Consider the following 27,045-nt stretch of genomic DNA (forward strand, 5'->3'; position numbering starts at 1 on the left):
AAAATCAAACTTCAAATATAATGCATAATGTCTTTTTCGTGCTCTCATTGTGTAAACGATTTCCAATCAGATGATAGCTGTGTTATGGAAAAAACGGTTAACGTTGTAATTTGTTACATTCTGGGATAATTTTCACATTTTCTGTAAATTTGATATGTTTAATGTAAAAACCAGGACACGAACGTTACTCATGTGTTGAAGTATTAGACAGATGCCAGCATGCTCGTCTTCCTTTTTGGCTTGTTTTAATTACAAATAATCAGCTAACAAGTAATAAAAACGACAGAGTTACACATGAATAATTTGTCGTATTTCATTACAAGTTGTAAATTTCATAGTGAACAATTCTTTATTCACTCGATGACCCAGATATTACACACGGTTATGTTGGAACTTTTTTGTTCCTGTAGTTTAATATAGAATATGTCGTTTTTGTTGTTTATGGTTTTTAGGAAAAAGAAATAGGTTTCCTAGGAATTTTCTTACCCCAGGAGTAGATTACCTTAACCGTATTTGGCACAACTTTTTGGAATTTTGGGTCCTCAATGCTCCTCAACTTTGTATTTGTTTGGCTTTTTAACTATTTTGATCTGAGCGTCACTGATGAGTCTTATGTAGACGAAACGCGCGTCTGGCGTATAAAATTATAATCCTGGTACTTTTGATAACTATTTCCTAGGGTGCTTGATTTTAAATGCAAAACAAAATTGTAACGAGAAATAATTTGTAGCGACATATATAGTTCATAATAACAATATTGACAACAAACAACTCATTTACAATGAACAAAAATAAAGTTAACCATGCAAGCTAGTAGGTTGGACATATCATACCATATGATTAGGTATATGTATTGGCGTTTTTAAATAAAATTGTCACTCGATAAGATGTGAAGAAAATGGCTGTAACGAGTAAGGATATGACAGTTGATTTTCATCCGAATTCGTTTGATGTGTTTGCGCTTTTAATTTTGCCTTTTGATTACTTACTTTTCATTTTTAATTGTCCTAGGAGTTCATTTTTTTGTGATTTTGTTCTTTTGGATTAAATCAAGAGAATCTCTGTATTGGAGTATTTAGCTGGAAGGTCCATTTTAATGTCGCAAGTTTGGTTCATCAAATCTTTATGTATTTTGAATAACGGTTTTGAACCTTAACATTTTTAAATTGTGTTACCTCAGGCATGTTTTCCGTGTGTTACAACAGTAACGATAAATACATAAGAATCATTATAAGTAACCAGTTTCTATGCATGTGTTTTATACCCGTATCATTTTAATTTCAGTTTCGTTTTAATTACATCGCAAGGCCATTGACAGAACCTTTTTTTTAGTGAAATTTAAATCAAAAGATTAAATGTAAAAGTACGATATTATAAAGGAAGATATATCGCATGGGAAATCAAAACAAAACGAAACTGACAATTTCTGATTTTAATCTTAATAAACAAGAATCTAGCTGTTCCAGATTAACGCAATCCAACAAAGCTGTTTGGAAGTACCATATTAATAAAGTGCATCAAGGTTAATACAACATTTATACACTAAAGACAGTAAACGAAAATTATTGCGACATATGTTAAAATCATTGATTGCCTACACTCTGGTTTTATACCAGCGTCAACGTTAATACAACATGGATGTTGTCTTATTTATTATTTTTCATTGTTTATATTTCTATTTGTATTTATTTCACCTTCTATTGAAGATAATGATAATAAGAATCATTTAATAAACTATTAAACCTACAAGACTCTTGATTCGCTACTAATTAGAAGAATCAGTGACGTCACAAATTACACGCCCAAAACTCAATACTACAACGTTTAACATTTTTACACATGACAATTTTATTTTTATTTTCTTCACTCCGTGCTCTGAAAGTATAAATCAATATTCATAAAGGGCATCAAGGGTTATACAAAATTTATACACTAAAGACAGTAACATTGTCTTATTTAAAACACGAACATTATTGCGACATATGTTAAAATTATTGATTGCCTACAATCTTGTTTTACATCAGCGCCAACGTTAATAAAACATGGATGTTGTCTTATTCATTTTCATTGTTTATATTTCTATTTGTAATGTGTAGTTTTTTCTTCTTCTATTGAAGATAATGATAATACGAATCATTCAAAAAACTCTTAAACCTACAAGACTCTTGATTTGCTACTCCAGACATGCGTTTCGTCTAAATTAGAATAATCAGTGACGTCCAAATAAATCTATTTAAAACTGCAAAGACAAATGAATTTATACAAATGATTCATTATTTATGAATGAACTGCACATATACATTATATTATACATATGCTAGAGTTATTGAAAACCAGGCTAATCTTAACTGGTTTCCCTTCTTGTCTAGTTTGAACTGGTAGCAATTTCAAAATATAGGCTTTTCAAAATACATTTCTCAAAAAACGATCCGCTGTAAAACAACTATTGCAGCACATGCGAAACATTTTTCCTCAAATTAATTGTTCTAAAACAAATAAATAATCAAGACAGAGCAGAACATATCATTTGTGTTATACTTCCTTCAATCTCTGAATGCTTTAAATAAAGGCAACAGTAGTATATCGTTGTTCAAAACTCATAAATCCATGGACAAAAAACAAAATCGGGATAGCAAACTAAAACCGAGGGAAACGCATTAGATATAAGAGGAGAACAACGACGTCGACACAACACTAAAATGTAACACACACAGAAGCATTATGTCATACATATTACAATCAGTAACAGCAATCAGGTCACACGCCCAAAACACAACACTATTACACAAGTGACATTACAATTTTATTTTTATTTTCTTCACTCCGTGCTCTGAAAGTATTAATCAATGTTTAGTGTCCTTTTATTCATTCGATGTAAAGCTAGATAACGCAATTTTCCTTAGAATTTATTGTCCGTTAACACAAATTATGTAGTTTGATTTAATTACTTGTCATGTGCTATAATTGTGTATATTTACTAAAACACAATTTCGTTATCCACTAACAAATGAAAATGTTGGGTTAATTAAGTTATTTTTATCTAATAAAACAGTAATTCGCCCAAAACTCTAAGTACTTTAATAATATCATAGAAGATTTCAAACCACTTTGAACTTTACAATAGGTTGACCGAAATCATCAAATGTGGATTACAATTATTCAGATTAGAATTTTACTAAAAAAATGAATAATATATTGATCGACACGAATTTGCATTCTAAATATAAACCAATTCTAGACTGATTGGTAGTTTTTTCAAACACACCAAGTACCCATAGTTAGCTTAAGAATTACCTTAGATATATTTGAAAAACCTTTTCGGAATTTTGATCCTCAATGCTCTTCAACTTCGTACTTTAATTTATTTGACCTTTTTAAATTTTGGATTCGAGCATTACTAATGAGTCTTTTAAAGACGAAACACGCGTCATAAATACAAAATTTAATCCTGGTTTTCTATGATGAGTTTATTTCAACAGCCATCATATTTTTTCGAATTCGGAAAACAAAATATTATATTTTTCAAGTTACTGCAACATAAATATGATCTCTACCGTTTGTCAATATTGGTCAATATCAGTAATGCGACTCACATTGGGAAACTAACGCTGTGAGTAAACAACAAATCGCTGTGCAGTGATATTGGTCATGTTCCTTTTTTAACACGTGACTGAGCTTAACATTTTGTGTTAATTAGGAAAGTAGAGTAGAGGACAACATAATGAATTTTTAAACACTGTTAATTTATTACATAAGATTTACAATGGAAATGGGGAATATATTATAGAAACAACAACCCGACCAAAGAACAGATAACCCCTTAATGAGTTTTAATCACAGCGACAAAATATCGCACATGCAAAGCATTACAGTTTCAAAGATCTTATTTAGTGAAAACAAGGATCCGAATCATCAAGGGATTTTCGGGATGTGCTTATTTACGACAACATTTATCTCACTTCGTGCCCCGAAAATTAACGATATATGTGAAAATGTCTCAGCTTCGAAACGAGCAATCATACATATTCAAGTTTAATCTGAGCGTCACTGATGAGTCTTGTGTAGACGAAACGCGGGTCTTGCGCATTAAATCATAATTCTGGTACCTTTGATAACTATTTACACCACTAGGTCGATGCCACTGCTGGTGGACGTTTCGTCCCAGAGGGTATCACCAGCCCAGTAGTCAGCACTTCGGTCTTGACATGAATAAAAACCATATGGTCATAACTTTCCTGTTTACAAACCTATGATTGTTTTCGAGGAACTAAGGATTTTCTTTTTCTTATCAAAGGCATAGACTACTTTAACCATATTTGGCAAAATGTTTTTGAATTTTTGGATTTCATTGCTCTTAAACTTTGTACTTGTTTGGCTTTTAAACTTTTTTATCTGAGCGTCACTGACGAGTCTTATGTAGACGAAACGCGCGTCTCATGTAGTAAATTATTATTCTGGTACTTTTGATAACAATATTGACTGAATTTCAGTAAAAATGTAATCATTTTCACATACGGAAAGTATGACATTTTGATCAATCACGATCATTCCTTTTTCTAACTTCAGTAGTAATGTGTCAACAACTTTTGATATCGGATATGTTCCTTACGTCGTATCTACAATCCCCTTCCCTTTCATGAATTTGACCTACCGAATTAGACTATTTACCGGATTTGTAATCACATAAGAAACACGACGGGTGCCGAATGTGGATCAGGATCTGCTTACCCTTCCGGAGCACCTGAGATCACTCCTAGTTTTTGGTGGGGTTCGTGTTGTTTATTCTTTAGTTTTCTATGTTGTGTCACGTGTACTATTGTTTTTCTGTTTGTCTATTTCATTTTTAGCCATGGCGTTGTCAGTTTGTTTTAGATTTATGAGTTTGACTGTCCCTTTGGTATCTTTCGTCCCTCTTTTGTAGACTAGTAGTAAAATACATCAATCAATACGCCCCATAATACATAAAATTATGATAGAACATTATAATTTTCCAAAAATAAAATCACCAATGATACCATCCTTATAATGTTGACGCATGACGAGCGTTATATCTATAAAAAAAAACAATAGTGGCACTCGCATCAAAAACTTGTAAAGGACAAACGAAGTACGAGGATTAAAGAGCACCTTGGACATAACATATCCAAAAGGTGTACAGCTTACAGAATCTATTCCTTGGATAGAAATACTAAATATCATGATCAATACTTAGTTTAGTTGACAGTTTATTCATAATTTGTCTTTAACAATGACATTTCAATAAAGCAATAGTTCTTCAAATGTTTTTTTTATAAACAGTCAGATTGCGTAGCATTTTTTTGGTGCTTTTTAACGAAAATTTTCTTACATTATGATTTTATTTAATGTATTGTTTCTAATTTGTTTCTCAAATGCACATTCTCAACAATTATGTTGTACCTATTTATCCACGCAATTACCAGATACCAAAAAAAGAGAGCCTGTGTGTGAATCAGTTTTAGAGCCATTTCTAAATTCCAGACATATAGTTCCTGTGTTGTTTGTAACAACAAAATATATATTGTTACGGCCAGAAATCGCCTTTAAATTGTAACCAACAAAAGACACAAATCAATAGTAAAATTTAACAATATTTATTATACAAAATTTTAAAGTATTACACAAATATTGCTGTCAACTTAACTGTCAAATTATGAGTCCAATCTTTAATCTTTATCTGTATCCGGAAATTTTCTAGGAATCCAATCTATATATTACGTTCAATACTAAGGTCACAATCCAGTACGATGGTGTTTGTAGAATTAAAGTGTCAATCCAAATGCTGTGAACACTAAAGTCTATCGATGTCTAAGTCTAAGTTTAAGTATAAATTTAAGTCTGAGAGTTTAACTATAGTGTCCGTATATATATATATATATATAGTTGTCAGGGAAAATTCTAGAACACTCTAGAATGGAACGGCCTAGAAAGTTACAACAGAAGTTTCTAGTAAAATGTAGAAGTTTATATAACGCATCTTTTATTAGGATCATTCTGGAATCATTATGTAAGTCAAATGGATAGTTCCAATTATTCTGAAATTGTTCCAGTGATTTCTAACTGCAGAGTTCTAAGATTATTCTGCGAACAATTAGCAGGCCACACAACACAAATCAGGCAAACATGAATTAATACAATAATTACAATATCATAACAATATGTTCAATCGAAGAATGTTTGTTGTTGCTTACTGTGATTTATTAACATATTTGATAAACTTCAAACACCGGTTTGTTGCATTTTAGACGGTGATTGTATAACAGAAATATACAATGCTGCAAAGGAAAAGACAAATCAAAATCATCCAGCATAAAAATATACTCCATGCGCATACCGGAAAATTGAACTGAGTGAGACACATATGCTCTAGATGAGTTTTTATTACAACGGTTAATATTGAATATTCGATTACAAAAAACAAAAAATCGGCCTTTTTCCAGATAATTGTCTTTACTTTATAGATGAGAATAAATGAGGCGACAAAAGTCGTAATTGGAGTGTCTTTATCAATTCAATAATAGTTTGAAATCTTATCAGAAAAACGCATGCTATATTTATCAAGTTATGTCAACTGGTTGATCATTCCATTAAATGCAATTTTTGTGAAATGCTTTTGAAGTCAATAAATTAAAACATTTAATTTCTTGCATGTCACGAAAAATCTTTTGATTCAGGTACGAACAATCCATATGATAGTCTTTATGGTTTTATCTATTTTTGTAATTGTGCGCGATTCATTTCAAGTAGTTGGTGGAAATAAGAATGTTCTATCATTTCCCTGTCCATTATGTAAATTTCAGTATGCGTTATGGTTTGCATCGAGATCAACCGCGATTTTTTGTTGGTTTTACGTTTCTCAGTGAAAGCATTTTTAAAGTTTTATTGTGGTTTTCCTGTTATTTTTTTTTTTTGGCGGGGAGTAGTCTGTTTCTCTTTATTTCAGAATGTCCCCACATGTCAGACAAAATATGACATGCTAGGGGTAACATTCTTTATTTCATTTTCAAAATTTAAAAACAACTTTGATTTTTAACACGACTTCTTCGGTGGACAAATTCCATTTTCCAAATAAACATCCTTCTCATTTTAGTAATTTGCAAACATTAAAACATTCAATAATTGGTTTCTTCATTATATCATTGTCACAATCATTGCTCACAATCCGTTGTTGACATAATATAATTGGGGTCATCGCTTTAACCCGCATTAGGGATATTTACCCATTTAAATGATAGGTAAAATTTAAAGTTAGATTTATATCACGTGCCTTACAATTAATATCAATGTCTTGTTATAAAACATAAAATAATGTTTCGCCTCAATTTTATGGTTCTATTGAGAATTGTATCATCTTTTAATCTATGCCACAGTGCACGGCAGTGCAGGCTAATTAGAAATCGTTAGTTTATAATGTTTATCCGATTTCTTATCGATCCTAGAATAATCCATATATGATAATTTCATCATCTAAAATGTACTAGGCAAATGTTTAAAGGTATAATTTGATTTCTTTTCTTAATATAGTAATAGTGGCGACATACATATGCTACAGTTGAAACACAATATCCTACACAGAAAAGGCATTGATGTATTTTTATTTTAAAGCAAGACTCTACGGAGCCTGTTGTCTATGAATGATATAAATTATTCTGTTTTCATTTTTACCAGTGATTTTATCGGTAAAGTGGGGCTGTTTTAGAAATTAAGATAATTCTGCAACTTAATAACCAATGCAGCAACTTTTATTAATAACTTTTTCGCAATTATTTGTACATGTACATATACAACAGTGGTTTAATAAAAGATAGGAAGACAGAATAAGATGTCAAATTGTTGACACTTTTGTACGAAGATAAATAGTCAATCTAAAAGGAACTGAAATAATTTCAATATATTCCTTGTTTACACATATACAGGAATCGGTGGTAACGGCCGAAAAATAATCTGTTCCTCTTTTGAAATTGTTCTTATTACAAACAAATAGATTTGCTTTGCCAATGATGGGTTATGTCACAAGTAGCGAAATAAACATTTCATTTGAACAATCGTCAGCTATCAAATAGACAAAACACTATATATCTAAGTCGGGTAGATGTAAAAAAAAAAATAAAAGGGAGGGACACAAATTTCCTGAAATTAAGGAGGTATATTGCGGTTGTTTTGTCAAAAGTGGCTTAACTATACTTTCATATGATTTAAAAGCCATAGTACTAAACACATTGATAATACATGAAAATATATATAGATGAGAGCTATATCTTGCTTAGTAACATTAATATTAATAAACAAATCATGTAAATACATTTCTTTGAAATTATCTAAGATGCTGGTTTTCTTCTACAAGGACTTCCCTGTATATCTATACTTTTTGAACGCACGAAATTTCTAAAATGTTAATTTCATGTTGAGGTTGGTGCTTGTAAAATTGACGAACACTAAATTATACAAAGCTAGTATTGACTATTTTTATCATATCGTGTGGAATAAAGAACCTCGATATGGTTTGCCAATTCAATGTAGTTTTTTTTCTTCAATTTCACAGAATATGCAACTGAATCCTAATAAAAAGATATTTAATTAGGACAAGAAATAAATGGAGTTCTATATTAGTACTACTTAATCAAGGATTGTACAAGCCATTAGAAGAAGGAAGATGGAAAGCATACAATTAATGTCACTTTCGGTGAACAAATGCTTTGATATTTTTGTTAAATTCAATCATCTTGTTTTATTTAACGCGTAATCTGATCAAACTACTAAATGCATTCTTCGCTTGTTGCATGACTTTAATCGAAGTAAAATTTTAGTTGCGCAGTTTATAAGAATATTGCATTAAATCAATTAAGATATGCCTGCTGGTTTCAATCAGTCACTAAAATTAACATATATCTGTTAATCTGAATGCTTGATTTCGGCATGGTGTATATACGGTATGATACGACTACCTGCTATTAAGTCTGAATAAGATCTTCTTATATTAAAAAGATACCAAAACATAAATTGTATTTAGAGAAAATAATGGGGACAGTCTTTATATCTTGTTATTATAACAATTATATAAAACTAGGTCATCAATTGTTCGGATAAACATATTTCTGAATATATGACCACCTTCATTTCGAGGGTGAAAGATGGCCGTCATAAATATTGCGATGAGGCATATTCAACTATTGGTTTTATAAAGATGGGATTTTTCTAAATTGACAAATTGCGAAAATATTAAAAACTTTACACTACTTTAACCGTATCTAGCTTCATTTTAGGATCGACGACTTCGTTTCATCAAACTTTTAACAAAAACAGGAATAAAGAGTACTTTGTTTTAGTCTTTTAATATGTATATAGACAGTCGGTATCCACAAAGGAAAATAACTAAAACCCTAACTCCAATGAAAAGTAAAACGAACAATCCTTTATCAAATAGCAAAATCAAAAGCTTAAACACATTGAACAAATGTAAACAAATGTCATATTCCTGTCTTGGTATGGCATTTGCTCAATTAGACATTGTAGATTTAACCTGGTGTAATGGATAGCTAAACCTATCACGCTTAAAGGGTTTTAAATGGGAGCCTATCTAACACATTAAATTTATAAAAACCCGGTCATATATTTGTGAACAAATGTATATAGTCGAGCTAAACAATTCAACCAATACACTTTGCGTATTCATAATGATTAATTAAAGAATAATGTTATAGCTAATGCATATTTTAAGGTTTTTCTTGTAATAGAACACACCGAAGGGGTCAGGATTAATCAAATGAAAGACTGAATGAAGGAAGGAATTACATTTTTTCCCCAGATTTTTGATATCAGATTCATTAACCTTCTTTATTACAACATCCATAAACATGTGAAACATGTGTTAAGCGGTGGAATCAACAATTTTTTTTAATAGCTTTGCAACATGTGCAAGTCATGTTATCAGAACATATACCCAACCACCAAATCATGTATTGTGTCTCCTGTATAGTGTCTCCTGAATAGTGTTTATAATTTTACGACTTCGACACGAATAGAAGTCGTTAATATCTGTATCTGGTAAGGACCCTCCTTTGTTGTTGTTAATGGAAATGAATGAGTTGTCAGAATAAATGATGCGTAAGTAAATTAGCAAAAATATATCACATACGATATCTATGTTTTGTTGAAAATAACATTCTCCATATGTTAATGACCCTAAGCTTTATTGTTTTGTTTTGTTTAACTCTTTCAGATTTAGACAAGTTAGAATATAGGCCGCATTCCCAGTACTTATTAAAAGCCTTTGAGGTAACAAGAAATATGTTTTTGTTAATAGATATATGTTACAGAGGCAACATTATGAATATCAAATTCATATTGCTAAGATTTTTTTATTTCATGTGTGTTTTTTGTGATAACAATTGATAATTAAATTAACGGTACCAATTTTCTTGCACCAGATGCGCATTTCGACAATACATGTCTCTTCAGTGATGCTCGTGGTCAAAATATTTGAAAATCCAAAGCTTATATAAAAGATGAAGAGCTGTAATCAAAAAGGTCCAAAAGGTATAGTCAAATTCGTGAAAGGAATCAGAGCTTTGCATGAGGGAGATACATTCCTTAATTTAAAATAATTTATAATATTTTGTAACAGCAAATTTTAATAACACAAAAAATCCGTATTTTCATGCCAGTACCGAAGTACTGGCTACTGGGCTGGATAACTGTTATAACTGTTAACTTTTATTAATTTAGCGATCGACGGCTTGGCTTGTTTAATCTGTATTTGATTGCAAGCGATAAATTTGGTCAAAAGATATAATGAATACTCCTCTTTCACATGGTCATAGTAATCTAGTTAGAATCTAGCCAAATTTTGGAGTATAGAAAAGAATCGACCACAAACAATACTATAAAATATTATAGGCGGCAAAATATCAAAACTGAAAAAGTGCAGTGATAAATACCAAAATCAAATGATGTATAAATACCTTGTCACGTCATCTCTGTGTTTTTGATAGATAGATATTCTGAAAAGTGAAGCATTTTTTCAACTGATTTTTTTAGTTCGTTCTTATGTTGTACACTTACATCACTGTCCCAGTTGAAAGCGGGGCGATAATTGTTTATTTTTTGAACATTAATAAGGCCGTTAGATTTCTCGTTTGAATTGTTTTACATTCTGTCTTTTTGTAGCCTTTTGAGACTGACTATGCGGTACGGACTTTGTTCGTTGTTGAAGGCCAAAATGTGGCTTATAGCTGTTTATTTCTGTGACATTCGGTCTATTGTAAAGAGTTGTTTCATTACCAAATCTTTTTGTTATTAACATATGTCGGAAAAAAAACGGTCAACGCCATATCCAACAAAAGAAAACAGAGAAACAACAGTACAGGTCAGCAGGTTCTATACATTTGACACCCGTCTTGTTGATCAACCATCATACAAATCGCGGACATAAAGACAAGTCAAGCCTCCTGTGTTTATCTGCACGACATTGCACAATATAAATCCATGATCATTCATATTGATGTCTTATAATCCTCAATTCTGGAAATGCCAACACGAAACCAACACTCACGTCTACTGAATGTTAATTGTCGACAATGAATGTCATGCTGCTTAGCAGAGCTTCTTTACATATTTTTAGACATGCAGGTAAGTAAGGATTTATGAAAACTTAAATGCCAACATCCAAAATGCTTGTTTTACTATCTTTGTTTGTTATAAATTGCAGACATCTGAACTATATTATCAAGTCGGCTCTTTTAGCGCCATTGTCTCGTAGTTCTATGAGTGCGAAATTACATCATTCTTAGCATACTCACTTGTCTGTAGGTGTTATAAATGCAAATGTTTCTTACGGTCGTCGTGTATACCCTTTCTCCTTGATATCATGTTTTAATTCAAACTTTTGGTGTCGGTTTGATTTTAAAAACAATAATTGAACTCGTGTCGAGGTAAATGAATTTATCTATAGTTCAGGTGTAGTTGTTGATTTGCTTTTATGTGTCAAAATCAAGGACTGGAGCAAAACAACAAGCGATATAACAATCTTCATTCTACGTAATATGTGTTTAAGACTATAACATGTATGTAAAGGAAAACATGTTGTCTCTTTTCTAACAGAAAATTCAGTTCATAGGCTAATATGAACATATTGCATATGTACTACGTAGGTCCGAATTCTCTAATATGACTCTTCAACATCCATGACATCATCTTTCAAGTTTCAATTTTGCTATCACTAGTGGAAAAAATCGTAGAAACCTTCAGAGGCAACCTAGTTAATCATGGTTTTGGGTGGGGTAAACTCATCATTGATAGCAGAATTAAATTTTGTATTTACGCAAGACGCGCGTTTCGTCTTTAAAAGACTGATCAGTGACGCTCGTATCCAAAAAAAGTTAAAAAGTCAAATAAAATACGAAGTTGAAGAGCATTGAGGACCAACATTCCTAAAAGTTCGCGGTGCTAAATCTAGTTATCTGTATTTCTTCGACCTGTTGTGTTTCTTATGTCGGTTTCCTTTTTTCATGGTGTTAACCGGCTTAAGGGGGCTCCTGGGTATAAATGATTTTTTTTTCTAATATAAGATTTCGCTATATTTTTTCATAAATGAACTTTATCATATACTTAAAAGAAAAATGAAATAAAAAAATGGGGTCACCGTTCATTTAAGCTAAAATCTGCCTCTGGAAGAAGCATACATTTTTGTTAATGTCCTTTTTTTCTGTTGAACTAATAGGAGAAAAAGAGGAAATATCGAAATAAAAAAATAACCTAATATAAGAAATCGCTTAAATTTTACAATTATTTAGTTTATGTACAGCTTATTTGAAAATAATAATAAAAAATATAGGTCACCGATGAGTTAAAAAAGATATTTCAAATTTAAGGCCAAAAAATGGCATTTTTGCACCAAAGGGAGATAATTTGGAGCTTTTCAATTTTTAAAGTCATTTGGGGCCAAACCAAATCATTTTTTTGGGTTGTTTTTTGTACCATATCATAAAGTTACAACTAATAGTGTAATAAATAAAATTTGTAATGAAAAAATAAAGGTTTAATTTTTTGCTAAAATTTTTGTACCCACGAGCCACCTTAATGATTTGATGATCACGTGAAATATCATTCTCTTTCCTCTTTCTAATTTTTCATCAATATCAATACTATTGATTTGATTCGCGTAACCTAAGAGACTCTATTATCGTATGTAATTTCATAAGTGTAAATTAAACAGTTTTCAATTTAATTTGAACATCATGCACAGTATTGTACTTGTGCGTGCGTTTGTATAGTTTTGTTTGACGGCTGTAATAAAAACAAGACACTAGTAGAGTTTAATTAATGTTTTTTAAACAAAATGACGAAATCATGAATCAATAATAATGTTAAGCTGTGCTACGTCAGCAATAAATTATAACTTTCAAATATTTTGATGAACTGAATCTTCGTGCACATAGATAAGCATAGTTGTTGTGAAGACCAAATATGAATTGTTTATACAGTGTTACATACAAATCACCCGTTACATCTGATTATCAATAACCAATCAAAGTTTAAAGTTGATTAACAGATTCAGTCTTCAAATGGATGACCCTTTATATTTCTTTCATATGCTCGAATGTTTCTGGTCAAAGCATTGTGGATCCATTTTCTGTGATCGAGTCGAACATAATAAGGTTTGCAGGTGATGTTGTTGTTGTTTGATACTGAAAAATATTGATAAAATTCTTTAATCTGAAGTATCATATTCAAGGGAAAATACTTTTTATCAGAATAGTCTTAAGAATTGATATTATATATTATACATGTAATCAAAGACTTAATAATGAGTATATACGATCAATTAACTGTATATTTGGTGAGAGCATGAACTGAGCTCTAACCTCTATCTAAGATATCCTCTGACCATGTATATACATGTACATTATAGTCACTGGTTGACTATGTTATTATTGATTCATACAAAAATCTTTTAATATATTCTGTTTTATACCTGGTATTGGCAAGAACTCAAATTGTGTACATGAACATAGTTGTCAATCCGAAACCATGTTTTTGACGAAATACAGTATATCTATACAGTTACGAAGATAATTTTGTCAATTTGTAAAAAAAATACTTTTTTATGGTACCATGGATATCACCGTTATGCTTTCTCTTTTAATATTAATCAAATGTACCTTAATGTACATGTTCTAATTGTGAGATATTTAATTATCCCTTTCTGTTATTGCTTACATTTATATTGTTTCTTTAAATAATTCATCATTACAATATACAACAAAACATTTATGGCAGTTTGAGGAAAAAGGGCAAATATGTCAATTCATGTAACTTTCAACTATGATAAATATATATATATATACAGTTACAATAACCACACTACAATTTATTTTTAAAATTACGTCAATACCCTATTCTATATAAACAAAGATAAATAAATAAACAGTTTCTAGCACTTTACTCTACAGATCAATACAAAGCCAATTCCCTTTTCAATGGATAGTTAAAGCATAACTATTGCCTCTATGTATCTGTTTGTTATATGCATTTTAAGGTTATAGACATAAAGGTTAAACAATATAAAGCCGTATGACAACAAATAGTGTAAGGTATTAAATACGGACTTATTGGCCAAGGGTGTCATGCAAAGGCTCCTATAAATCTATGTTATGCAAGAGGAAAATATTTAAACTAGGACAAACCAACCAAAGGGAGATTACAACGAACCGAATTATTCTGTTCTTTAAATACAGTTAGCATACCCTAAAAAGAAACATTTATTGATCAAAAATACAAAAAAACATCTTTCTGGAAACAGCATAACAATAACGACGATTTTTGCATCTACTTAAGTCAAAATACTCCAGTCTACCTTTTAGAATATTGTCACATAACCGTTCAAATTGTATAAATAATGTATTGGGTTAAAACATGAGTAAATATACATTTTTATAGAGTTATAAGTATCCATTTATATGGTGTTATCACGTCAATACTTATATCGTCATTAACATGTTGGCATTGTACAATTTCATATGCAGCTTCTATTGATGATGACGCCTGTAAACTTAAATTTTCCTACATGTACTTTTTGAAAGTCTAGTCAAAGAAACATGATTTATTCATTTGTTGAATTTGGCATAGACAAAGATTTCAGAAACTCAGTACTTTGAGTCTTTTGTCCTTATTGTCTTTTTGTTTTTTTATATTGTTATTTGTTTTATCATATAAAAAAACGTATCGCTTTCATTTCGATGTTTATTTTGAACATAAGAAACAGATTATGTCAAATTTAAGCGTCGTCATTTCTGGTTAAAAGATTTGCTCATATTACTCAAAAGTGATATTATGATCTTTTGCCATCACTATGTCTTTGGACCATAATTTTCAAACTATAAAAGATAGAACAAAACAAAATAAACTAAACTTCAGCATGTGAAAAAGTACATGTCAACCTGTTAGAATAAAATCGTTCGTTAACAATTTAAAGGCTCTTACGACTCTCCCCCCTTATTTTAGTTTGGTGCCATATGTAGCAAATTGTACATAACAAGAATTTTAATCACAATAACAGAGACATGTAAATAAAGAAACAAAGATGAAAAAAATGAAGGACGACTCTCTATAGTAGTCATTGGTTTTCAAAAACGAGTATTTCCCTTATATCTTGAAACATTGATAAAGATATCAAAACGTTGAAAAGCTAATTATATTATCAAGATAACACCTAAAATAAAATGTTTGGAATTGTCCACCTACTCTGGTAACAGCACCCTAATCGCGGCTGTAAACATTCTTATTTGCAAAATAAACATATATAAACAATAAAATAACAAAAATATCGAACTCCGAGGGAAGTATTTGAAACGGAAAGTCAATAAACAAATGACTTAATTGAAAGCTGAAACACATCACATGAATGGATAAATTCTTTTTAAAATAGTCCAAAAATATGAAAAAATGAGTAATATAAATCTTCGTGGGCCTCTGTGTTTACTCCGTGACAGATTGTTATGTCTGAACTATGTCCATTTGTTACATAACGAATAAATCGATCTCTATGCAACCAAATTGATTGAAACACCATCACTAAAATGAATATTTGGTCTTTTATTCTGTCTATAGTGTGCACTCACATACATCTGTACAATACTAAACATCTTGTGACAATATAGTTCTCATTTTACATTTGTTTACTGCTAATCGAAAATATGACTTTCAACTTAAGTAAAACATTTCGCTCTTTATTATACATTTAAAAGCCTTTGACTTCATTATTAATAGAATGGTTGCTGCAGGTCTGTGTATGTATATAGGAAACAAAGTATATTAATTTTGAGCTTGTTAAGAGGAAAGTGACAAAATCTGGCACAGGCAGTCTAGACGTGGTGTGATTGCTTTATGTCAGAAAAGACAATTTATCTACAACTATGACGATTGATTAAAATATAGACAAATGCGGTCAATAGATATTTTTGTTGGACATGTATACCAATTCAAAAGCAAATATCAATTCTAAAGAAATTACAAACATTCAAATACATAGATATAGTTATAGATTTTCTTCAGACATTGATATATACACTAAATGTGTGTCAAAATGTTTTCTTCAGAATATCCAGTGTTGCTTATTGTTCTTAATATCATTTACAATACAACAAAATGTGAACCTTTTGATCATCCGTACATAACAACTAAACAGAATTTTCTATTAAACTTAGAAGGGAAACTCAATCAATTAATTAGTCGCGCAACTAACTCTTACACGTTGTATTTTAAACACAGATTATGCCAGAAATGAGTCGTTATTTGTTATAAGTGTCCGATAAATAAAGGTCATACATATTTTGTCGTATCTACTTGTATAACATGCAAAAAACGAGTTTAATAATAGGTATGAAAACAATTTAAATAGTAAAAATTGAAAGAAGAGGGATAACTCAACTTGTTTATCTAAGTAGTTAATATTTGAAAAAGACAGAGACTCAAAAATGTGTGAACACTCGTGTCTTCGATTCCACGGTGTTAATCCGTACCAACATTTTGATAATAGGTTACATGTATAACATTAAGTACGTTTATCTACGCTACACAAACAGTCTATTTACTTACCCGACAAAGGCATGGATGCTATTGAATAACATACATTTTGTAATTTTTACGTTTAAATGATACCCTTTTGACAAATGATAAGTAAAACATTATAAAAAAGATACAAATAAGGCACTTAACATAAAAACGAAGACATATATTTGAAGTTACCAAAAAATTAAATATAAGAACCATTGATGTATGCATGTTTACGTGAAGAATAATTTGTGCACCGTGAGTTTGATATGGATGGAGCGCCGTTTGTCTCCAATATTTTAGGTGACATTTTTTTGATGCGTTGTACAGCGTAAACATGGCAAAACTCGTCCATTCAGTGCAGGTTTCCGTCTTTATCTGATGAAACCAACATTATCTCAACGGACCAAGTATGCACACTTTATGATTTAATTGTAAACTTTGACAGTACTAGTGAACTCGTAATCAAATATACTGAGTTTTGAAGCATTATTCAATATTATGGAAATAAACTTATCATAGATATCAGGATTGAAATGTTTGTATATCGGCGTTTCGCCTACAAAAGACGTATCAGTGATGCTCGAATGAAACTATTGTTTCCTTTTCAGCTTCTTTCATAATGCTAGCAAAACAAAGACTAGGTTGCCTTGCTTGATTTCATTATATAAATGTTTTTTTAAGCACTGTAACAATGTTCAATAAGGTTAAGATATAGTGTAAAATCCGCTTTTTTATGTTGTTTTCGTATGTCAATCTTTATTACAATATTTGAGCAAACATTGATACAAAACAAAGCATGCAAACAAGCCAAAAATGTGTCTTGCTAGCATTTTGAAAATAACTGTAAAAGAGTTTATGTATTGTCGATTAAAGCTTAACATATTATAGTAAGTTGAAAACATATTATAGAAGCAGCATGAAACAATAATAAAATATAATTTTGTGTATTCTTCAAATGTTTTTTTCTTTTCTTAGGAAAATAACCCTCTGCTGGTCAAAAGTTACCTCATGTAATTAAACGACGTGTTTGCAGTGTATTTCGAAAAGTATATAATAATCCATATCATAAAGAATATATTTCTCTGATTTCTTAGTGAACATTCTTAGTTATATTCTGACTACTTTGGTTTGCCTCTGATTTCTCAACCAAAATCAATGAAATATGAGGTCAATGGACATATTTGTGTATACACTAGGACTTTTAATATTTGTATACTTTGTCCTGTGCAAAATTGTCTGAATTGATGTTAAACACAGCTAAGGTGTTTAGGTAACACTACACAGTTAGGTGGATTTTTCAAATATGAGAGCTAGTGTGCAATAAAATATATTTTTGGATAGATGAGTATCAGAATAGCCTTCGTATTGGAATTATATGGGCACCAAGATTATGTAATGTATGTTATATAGGCTGTTTTCTGTTTGACAGTCTCTTTTTCAATGTCCGTACCATACATGGGTCCGGCAATAATTGTAATATTTTTTCCAACTTTTTATCGCACGAACTTTGTGATTAGATTTTACAAAAAAAATGAGGCGAAAGACACTCATTTTTTATTTGATCATTAGGAAGATGTATGTCAACAGTTTCTAAAAAGGTATCACTCAAAGGCATTGAAATTCTAGTTTGACCAGTATTTGGGGAGGATATGTGACATATACATATTTTTTACAATATTTTATCAGGTAAAAATATGCAGAATGTTGCCATGGATACATATAAAAGTAACTATTTTTCACTCTTTTAACTTTTGAAAATCAAATCTATGAAAGATACTGGTTACAAGCATATGCACATATACAACACAAACAGTTAGATTTATGTATTAGAAATCCAGGAATAGAATATGATAAAATATTTTGTGGCTCATTTTTAATTTTATTTTCTAACTGTGGAGAGTTCTACCTTAGAAGCCATGCACTCTGATTGGTGCAGTACACCAACACATATACAATAATAAAACATAACACTAATGAATAAAGCATGTGACTTACTCCTTTATTGTCATTTGCACCATTTATGTTAGGTGATTTTAATGGTTTCGTTTCATCGTTTTTCCGTTCCATGTTGACATGTCCAATATCCGTCAAGTCTGTTATTAAATTTGTTTTAATAACCTGAAACACAAAATTTTATAGTGACCAATTTATGTCAACAACATGTCAGCAATAAGAAGATAAACACCATTTATATATTTATCTAGATTACTACTTTGCCATTATGAAAATAAATGCGATATTAAAGTGTATACAAGTTGATTATATTTCTTAGATAATAAAGCATTACCACAGTTTTGATCTGTGCCATGAATACTCATGTAGTATGACGTTGGAACATATTTTGAAGAAACAAATTCTGCATATTAACGATTGTAAAAGCAAGTTAACGTTCAAAATTTATAACTATTTAATTACAAAACTATTGCACGAACATTAGAATATAAGAAAGGTTAGGTCTATGATTAATGTCACAATAATGACTCCACCATTTATATGATTTACACAATTAAATGCAATTGGTGTATGAATATAGCAAATACACTGCTATAAACATGTAAAGAAACTAGAGGCATTTCACCAAAACGACTTTTGATATGTAATAATCGTTTTAGTTCGAAAGGATATACATACTATAGACGATTTTATTTTTATCATTTTTCTGTTTTGTTTTCTCTTGGATAGTATGTTATTTCTTATCGTTTGTAATCTAAATACAAAGATTGCCTTTTCATATCATCATTGTCATGAAATTGTTTTGCACGAATATTGTAAACATAATTGTATAAAGTTTGAGTTTTGCATGTTAGTTACGTCCACGGTGCAATATGTTTGATATCCTGTGGTGTTGCTCGTTGATTGAATATGCTCTTTGTTGTTCTGCTGTTTGCATATTGTGTCGACTATTATATTATTCATGTTTGCATGACTCTGTTATGAATGATCTGGCGTATGTGTGTGCAGTATTTGTTTTCACGTTCTGTTGACAGTTTAGCGATTGTTTTTAACATTTTCATAAAGCGAGATGTTTGGCTAGCCATTAAACCAGGTTCAAGCCACTATTTTTGATTATAGATATGTCATATACAGAGGCAAGAATATGGCAGTTGTTATCAAATATTTTGTTTCAATGTGTGTTTGCGTGTTGTTTTCTTTTTCACTTCGGTGTTCCTTTTGTGACATTGTTTACAGTTGAAGTGTTTCCCTCGGTTTTAGTTTGTAACCCGGAATTGTTTTCTCTCAATGGATTGATCACTTTTGAACACCGGTATAATATTGCTGCCTTTATTTACCTTGCTCTGTTTTCGTTGATTCTTCTTATGGTGAAAGAGAAATTCTAATGCTGAGAAAATCATTGCTATCACCAGACCTCCAATCACTATGTGAAAAGTTCCAGCAACATTGCTAAGCGATAAAGATTTCTTTCCTACTGACTACAAACATAATTTAAATAATTATTTCATGAAAAAACGTATGATGCATATTGTCGTTCTCGTGTAGTTAAGAATAAACAATCAATAGATGACATTCGCGGTTGAGCTTGAAACGTAACTTTTACGACCAAAAACAAGCTCCGTTAAAATCTAATTGCTGAAAAATTACAAATTAAAAGATAAAGCTTCCATAGTTATTGAAATAAAAATTTGACATCATAAATTTTGTTTACCTGTCAAATGAAAGTTTGGGAAGGCCTTGTATTTAATTGATTAACGGTATATATGTTTCGGCTATGTGGAAAGTATGATGCAATGTTCAAGTTAAAATACATTTTTATGTAATTGTATAAAATAAAATTGAGAAAGGAAATTGGGAATGTGTTTGAGCGACAACAACCCGACCATAGAGCAACAACAGCCGAAGGCCATCAATGGGTCTTCAATGTAGCGAGAGTTCTCGCATCCGTAGGTGTTCTTCAGCTGGCCCCTAAAAATATGTATACTAGTGCAGTGAAAATGGACGTCAAACTAAACTCCGAATTATACACAAGAAACTAAAATTAAAAATCATACAAGTATAGTATGCAAAGCATTCAAAGTCAATGAACCAAATGTCAATGAGCCATGACAAACGATGGAAATAGTAGAACTGCATACCAATACCATTGACTTATCAGACAAACAAACGGAAGCAATACTTAATAAATTTCCTGTGTCCGAAGTGCATTTTTAGATTAACTTTTATCAGGAAATATAAAGGCCGATTTTTCAAAAGTCAATAATGAAAAAAATTCGAAACAGTTGAAAAGCTATATAACTATAACCAATAAGAAACAAATATTGATTAATTATGAACAACTTACTGCTGTTGATTGACCACACTGTCCTTTATCGTACCACCATCTCTGTTTTAAATTAATCAGTTCACCTTTTTCTATTATTTCCAGTAAAGCTAAATTTAACTTTCGGCTGCAATATAAACGCTATATTATAAACTATTAATATCAACATAAAGTCGAGTATGCATATCCATTTAAATTCTTTATGTCTCTGTTATCTTATTTATATTGACATACGAATTCAAACTAAAATATATGACAAACGTGATAACTTCCATTTTCTAATTGTTAACTTCCCATTTGTTATCCTTTACATTACAATAACCCATCATATTGTGTTTGCAAATCTTAATTGTTACGTTTCTCTGCTTACTATTTATAGCAGCGGTGTGCATCTGATAAAGATAACGTTAATGAGTTTCTTGGAAATTTTACTGAAAGCGACCATTCATAGGTTTTTCGATCACCATCCCGAGATGGTTCCTTAATACGATGTTTCTTTGAATTGGTTTACTATCGTCATGGTATCGAAATAGTCAAGCTCTCGATACCGGAATAATTGTCAGACACTGATTCTGAAATTTACAGATTGTGTATCTTTTTAGTTTAAACATATTTATTTAAAGTGGACTGGGAAACAAGTTTTGCAGCTTATACATGTTATAATATTCCTTTCCAATTTTTTTATTTTTTTTAAAGATGTGAGATTTGAACATTGATAAACAATATCAAACGAAGTTAATTTTGAAATAAATTTAGTTAGAACTGCATTTTCGTTATAAATTATGTCCGAAAAAACGAACGGACGAACTGACACACATATCAGAAAAAAAAACCATAAGTGGGGCATACAAATCTTGCTAGGATGTGTATATCGTAAATAAGAGTTTCCTTACACAAACAACTCTTGATATATTTTTGGGGAAGCGCAACCAAGAATGGTAGTACGAATTATTTACGGTCGTTATCACAAAATGTTTGAACGATACTATGTATATGTGTCTAAACTAAGAAAATGCATCGGTACTTGGGCTTGCTTCTTTTGGTTTCTAATTGATAGCTGTATCATAGAATATCAGACAACATCTTTTTTAATTCAGTGTGGCCTGTCGTGTGGTAGAAAATCAGTGCAATTCAAGAAATTTTATTTGATATATTATTTAAACAACCGTTATTCTTTGCTGAATGCACTATACTTCTTCTAAATGTGTCAATGCTTTGTTTTAGTTTTAAAAGATTTTGAGCTCGGTAAATGATTGAGACACCTTTCATTTATTGAACACCTCACAAATATTTGATTTTGTTTTATATTCATTGTGGTTAGGGCTATGTAAAGGATATCGAATATCTAGTGTACTTAACAAATATTTATGATCAACTGATAAATATAGTGTATTACCTTAATTCACTTCCTTGTTTGGTTGCAATGCCTATGCCATATTGATTGAGATTATGACCAACTTTCATCGTTTTACATGGTTTTTGCTGATTTCGATAATCGTTGCTAGTTGATTCCAGCAAAAATGCATATTCCCCTTTTCCTTCTAACACTTTGTTCCAACCATCTAGGTTGCCGTTTACAAAGGCAGTTTGTGATGTTGCCTCCATAAATTCCCACATCTGTTTATAAACTGAGACATTTGAAGTCTGAAATAAATGCGATTACTCGTCAAAAGAATCAATGAATATCAGAAACGATATAAGCAAAGTTGAATTATTTGTGTATGGTTTAATATCAATATCTAAAACATTGTACATTACATCAGGAACACATTTAAAGAGAAAATATATAAATTGAACTGTTTGAAATATGGTATTTGTTAGATGATATAAAGGTATTTGTCAGATGGTATAAAGGTATTTGTCAGATGATATAAAGGTATTTGTCAGATGATATAAAGGTATTTGTCAGATGGTATAAAGGTATTTGTCAGATGATATAAAGGTATTTGTCAGATGGTATAAAGGTATTTGTCAGATGATATAAAGGTATTTGTCAGATGATATAAAGGTATTTGTCAGATGATATAAAGGTATTTGTCAGATGGTATAAAGGTATTTGTCAGATGATATAAAGGTATTTGTCAGATGGTATAAAGGTATTTGTCAGATGGTATAAAGGTATTTGTCAGATGATATAAAGGTATTTGTCAGATGATATAAAGGTATTTGTCAGATGATATAAAGGTATTTGTCAGATGATATAAAGGTATTTGTCAGATGATATAAAGGTATTTGTCAGATGATATAAAGGTATTTGGAAACATATATAATTACATTTGATCTATTCTGTCGTTGAAATCGCAAATAAAAACATACATGCAATAAAATTAATTTGCTGCCGAGACGGTTACAGTCAAAACTTTGATTTTCCCATGTGATTGTGGACTTTCCGAATTGATTTTCCTCTGAGTTCAGTATTTTTGTGATTTTACTTTTGTCATGAAAAAATAAATAACCAACGTCTGATTTATCATGTTTATAGATATAGGAAGATGTGGTGTGAGTGCCAATGAAACAACTCTTCATCCAAATAACAATTTTAAAAAAAGTTAACCATTATAGGTCAATGTACGACCTTCAACACGGAGCCTTGGCTCATACCGAACAACAACCTATAAAAGGCCCAAAATTACTAGACATATGATAAGTGTAAAACTATTCAAACGGGAAAACCAACGGTCTAATCTATATAAAAAAAACGAGAAACGAGAAACACGTATAAATTACATTCACAAACGACAACTACTGTACATCAGATTCCTGACTTAGGAGAGGTGCAAAAATATGTTTAAAATATCATAAAAAAATGTAGATTATATCATGTTACCTTAGGTTAAGGTATTTGAACTTACTAGATAAAATATCAGGTGTTACAATACACACTTTAAAAGCGGGTTCTTACGTTAATAAAACATCGTATTATATATATTGCAACACAAAATAATTTCTGCAATGGCTTTAATAACATTACTACTTTTGTTGGTGAATGAAGAAATAATTTCCTTAATACTAAAATATCGAATAATGTGTATCTTTTTTTTTAACTATTTCGTGAAACATACACTGAAAAACTTTTCTGTAGAACCACCCTTCGAGATACCATACTTTATTTTGGACTGTTTTGCTAAGTCATCTGCAGAGTTAATTGGTATATTAAGTTTTTCCACTGTTAGAAAAGCTGCTAAGTTTGCTGTATATGATGATACTATGATTAATGTGAAAAACCACCAGGCACACTCAGCTATGCGACCAGATATTGAACTGAAATAGATATACATTTCATAAAAATGACTGTTACCTATTGGGTTGCTTTTAATAATAAGTATCAAATATATTAATAACATTTGTACCTGTTTCTGTCTTTTATTCTTTTGGTTTTATCAGAATTTTTCAAAGACTTTGAATTACACTGTTGATGCGTGTTTTGTTACGGTTACCCAAAATAAAAATTACAATACCATAACTTTTGTAAGTCAATGTCTAACTCAGATTGATGTTCATACCTTTGATAACTGATATAAAAGTATATATTATAGCGAGCAATGACCACCAATCATTATTTTAATGGTTGTGTGTGCTGATTACGGTACTTTTACACCTATTCTGGTGATGTAATTCCGGGTTTACAGTCCAAGTTACAATTATGCATACACAAAACACAAATCATTGTAATCATTGTATGAGATTTAAAACCTGCAAGGGTCCATAATGGGATTAATAAAGTATTATTATTCGTATTCTTATTCATACGATTGGACATAGCATTAAGAGTTACCTCATTCATAATTTGTTGTAGAGTGGTTTAGAACTAGTTTTAAAGCGTTGTTACGAATGTGCGACTGTCATAACAGTGAGAGGTTTAGCGCTATAAAACCAGGTTCAATCCACCATTTTCTACATTTAAAAATGTTTGTACCAAGTCAGAAATATGACAGTTGTTGTCTATTCGTTTTGTCCTTTGATTTTGCCATTTGATTAGGGACTTTCCGTTTTGTAGAAGTGTCGATGTTGTGAAATGTCTTTCTGTTAAAAGGAGATCGACTGTAAACCTACCTTGGAAGAAAATCTGAACCTTGCTGAAGTAACGCGCCAAATGATGACCATAAAGAGTTCAGTACACTAAAATCTTCTGATGGGCCAGTATTTGAATTATTTTGCCATTCATAAGGACTAAAGCGTCCAATCAACACCAACACAAGACTAACACCAGCAAATCCACACATAATACATATCCACATACTGTTAGAAAAAGGCTCTTTGAATGATAGTATGTTTGGTTTTTGTTTATCTGGCCTTTTGATCATGATACTTATTCCGGTATTCATAAATGGCTTTGTAAAATCAACCACGTGCTCCCTTTCTTCAGTGATTGATATGCTACCAAGAGCGATATCCGCCTCCTAAAATGATTAAAAGACTCACATTAAACAACAACATGAGAAAATACTCACACCAGCTTAACATATACATGTATATATATGCATAGGTAGTCATTGGTATTTGTAAATTAATCGTGGTATTGTTTTTGTAAATGAATGTAAGGCTGAAAGCAAACTCAGCATATATAAAAGGATCAAATTTTGAATTTACGCCATACGCGCGTTTCGTCTACAAAACACTTGTCGGTGAAACTGGAATCCCAATAACCTAAAAAAAAAGTCAATTAAAGTACGAAGTGTCAGAGCATTGGAAACCAAAATTCCCAAAAGTTATGTCAAATACAGCTAAGGTATAAATAAGAAAAATATTGTCACCATAACGTTATGCCGTTCAAAATCTAAGGTTTATTCTGTGGACGTAGAATATAGCTAAACACATAATGGTACTTTCAACAACAAAATATGTCATATTGTGTACGCCGGAAGGTGGTCACCGCCAAAGTCGACACCAGTATGGACAGGAGAAGTAAAAACGTGACTCAAGTTAAAATTCGGTACATACATATATTCCACAAAATTCAGATTCTCAATCTACAGCAACTTCTAAAATTTGCACATTTTTATACCGAGGACTAAATTATTCCATTATAAGGTCTCCAAATTCCGTTATGACAAAGCCTGTTACAGATACATGTATATGGACTGTTTTGTTGGATATTCAACGTAAACCTAGTATACCAGTTAAATGTAGTAATGGTTAAAACATAGATTTTTTTTACCCGGATATGTCGATCTTTGACCAGAGAAGAGTGCTGCATGACTTATCACTACTTCGGCGATCTACGTTGATCCAGTTTTATCCAATACACACCATACTAGTAACATTGTGGGCGTAAAATTGCCAGGCAAGTTCAAATTTTAGATCGTCCAGTCCAAGGACGTCCGTTGACTTTGGCAAATGTAGCATCGTCAAGTCTTTAGTTAGCACAGTGGCATTTCATAGTAGAAATGATAATCAGATATTTTATGAAGCTTCAAATACGACAGCGACCATCCTTAATTAAGAATTGAATGCTTCTTTTTGTAAATTTATTGGGTGGTAAAAGCGTTGACCGAAGTACATTTTGTATGAAGCGCGGAAGCGCTTCATTCTAAAAATGTACGCACGGTCAACGCTTTTACAACCCTATAAAGTTTCAAAAAGAAGTATTCAATACTTATAATTACATTTTATTAGCTAAAATCATGAAAACACGATTTTTATCCAGTTTTATTTAATTCACCTGTGCACTTTTTTGTCGGACCTCGTGTCATCATGCA

The 27,045-nt window shown here is 31.0% G+C and overlaps 1 protein-coding gene across 3 annotated transcripts in view; it reads right to left on the reverse strand.

Moving 5' to 3' along the window:
• Nucleotides 1–13,381: 13,381 nt before the first annotated feature.
• LOC134695926 (glutamate receptor 3-like) overlaps nucleotides 13,382–27,045 on the reverse strand; it is a 44,461-nt gene continuing 30,797 nt past the window's right edge. Inside the window, exons 11-19 of one of the 3 annotated variants that reach the window (XM_063557415.1) lie at nucleotides 25,400–25,746; nucleotides 24,409–24,607; nucleotides 22,743–22,990; nucleotides 21,368–21,473; nucleotides 20,361–20,501; nucleotides 19,066–19,188; nucleotides 17,113–17,130; nucleotides 14,728–14,763; nucleotides 13,382–13,703 (exon numbers count right to left, since the gene is read on the reverse strand). In XM_063557415.1, coding sequence (XP_063413485.1) covers nucleotides 13,626–13,703; nucleotides 14,728–14,763; nucleotides 17,113–17,130; nucleotides 19,066–19,188; nucleotides 20,361–20,501; nucleotides 21,368–21,473; nucleotides 22,743–22,990; nucleotides 24,409–24,607; nucleotides 25,400–25,746 — 1,296 coding nt within the window. In that variant the 3' untranslated portion in view covers nucleotides 13,382–13,625. The remainder of the gene's footprint in view (nucleotides 13,704–14,727; nucleotides 14,764–17,112; nucleotides 17,131–19,065; nucleotides 19,189–20,360; nucleotides 20,502–21,367; nucleotides 21,474–22,742; nucleotides 22,991–24,408; nucleotides 24,608–25,399; nucleotides 25,747–27,045) is intronic. The other 2 variants (XM_063557416.1, XM_063557417.1) reach the window with 2 other exon arrangements.

Source organism: Mytilus trossulus, chromosome 14 (genome assembly GCF_036588685.1).
Source record: "Mytilus trossulus isolate FHL-02 chromosome 14, PNRI_Mtr1.1.1.hap1, whole genome shotgun sequence".
Lineage (NCBI taxonomy): Eukaryota > Metazoa > Mollusca > Bivalvia > Mytilida > Mytilidae > Mytilus > Mytilus trossulus.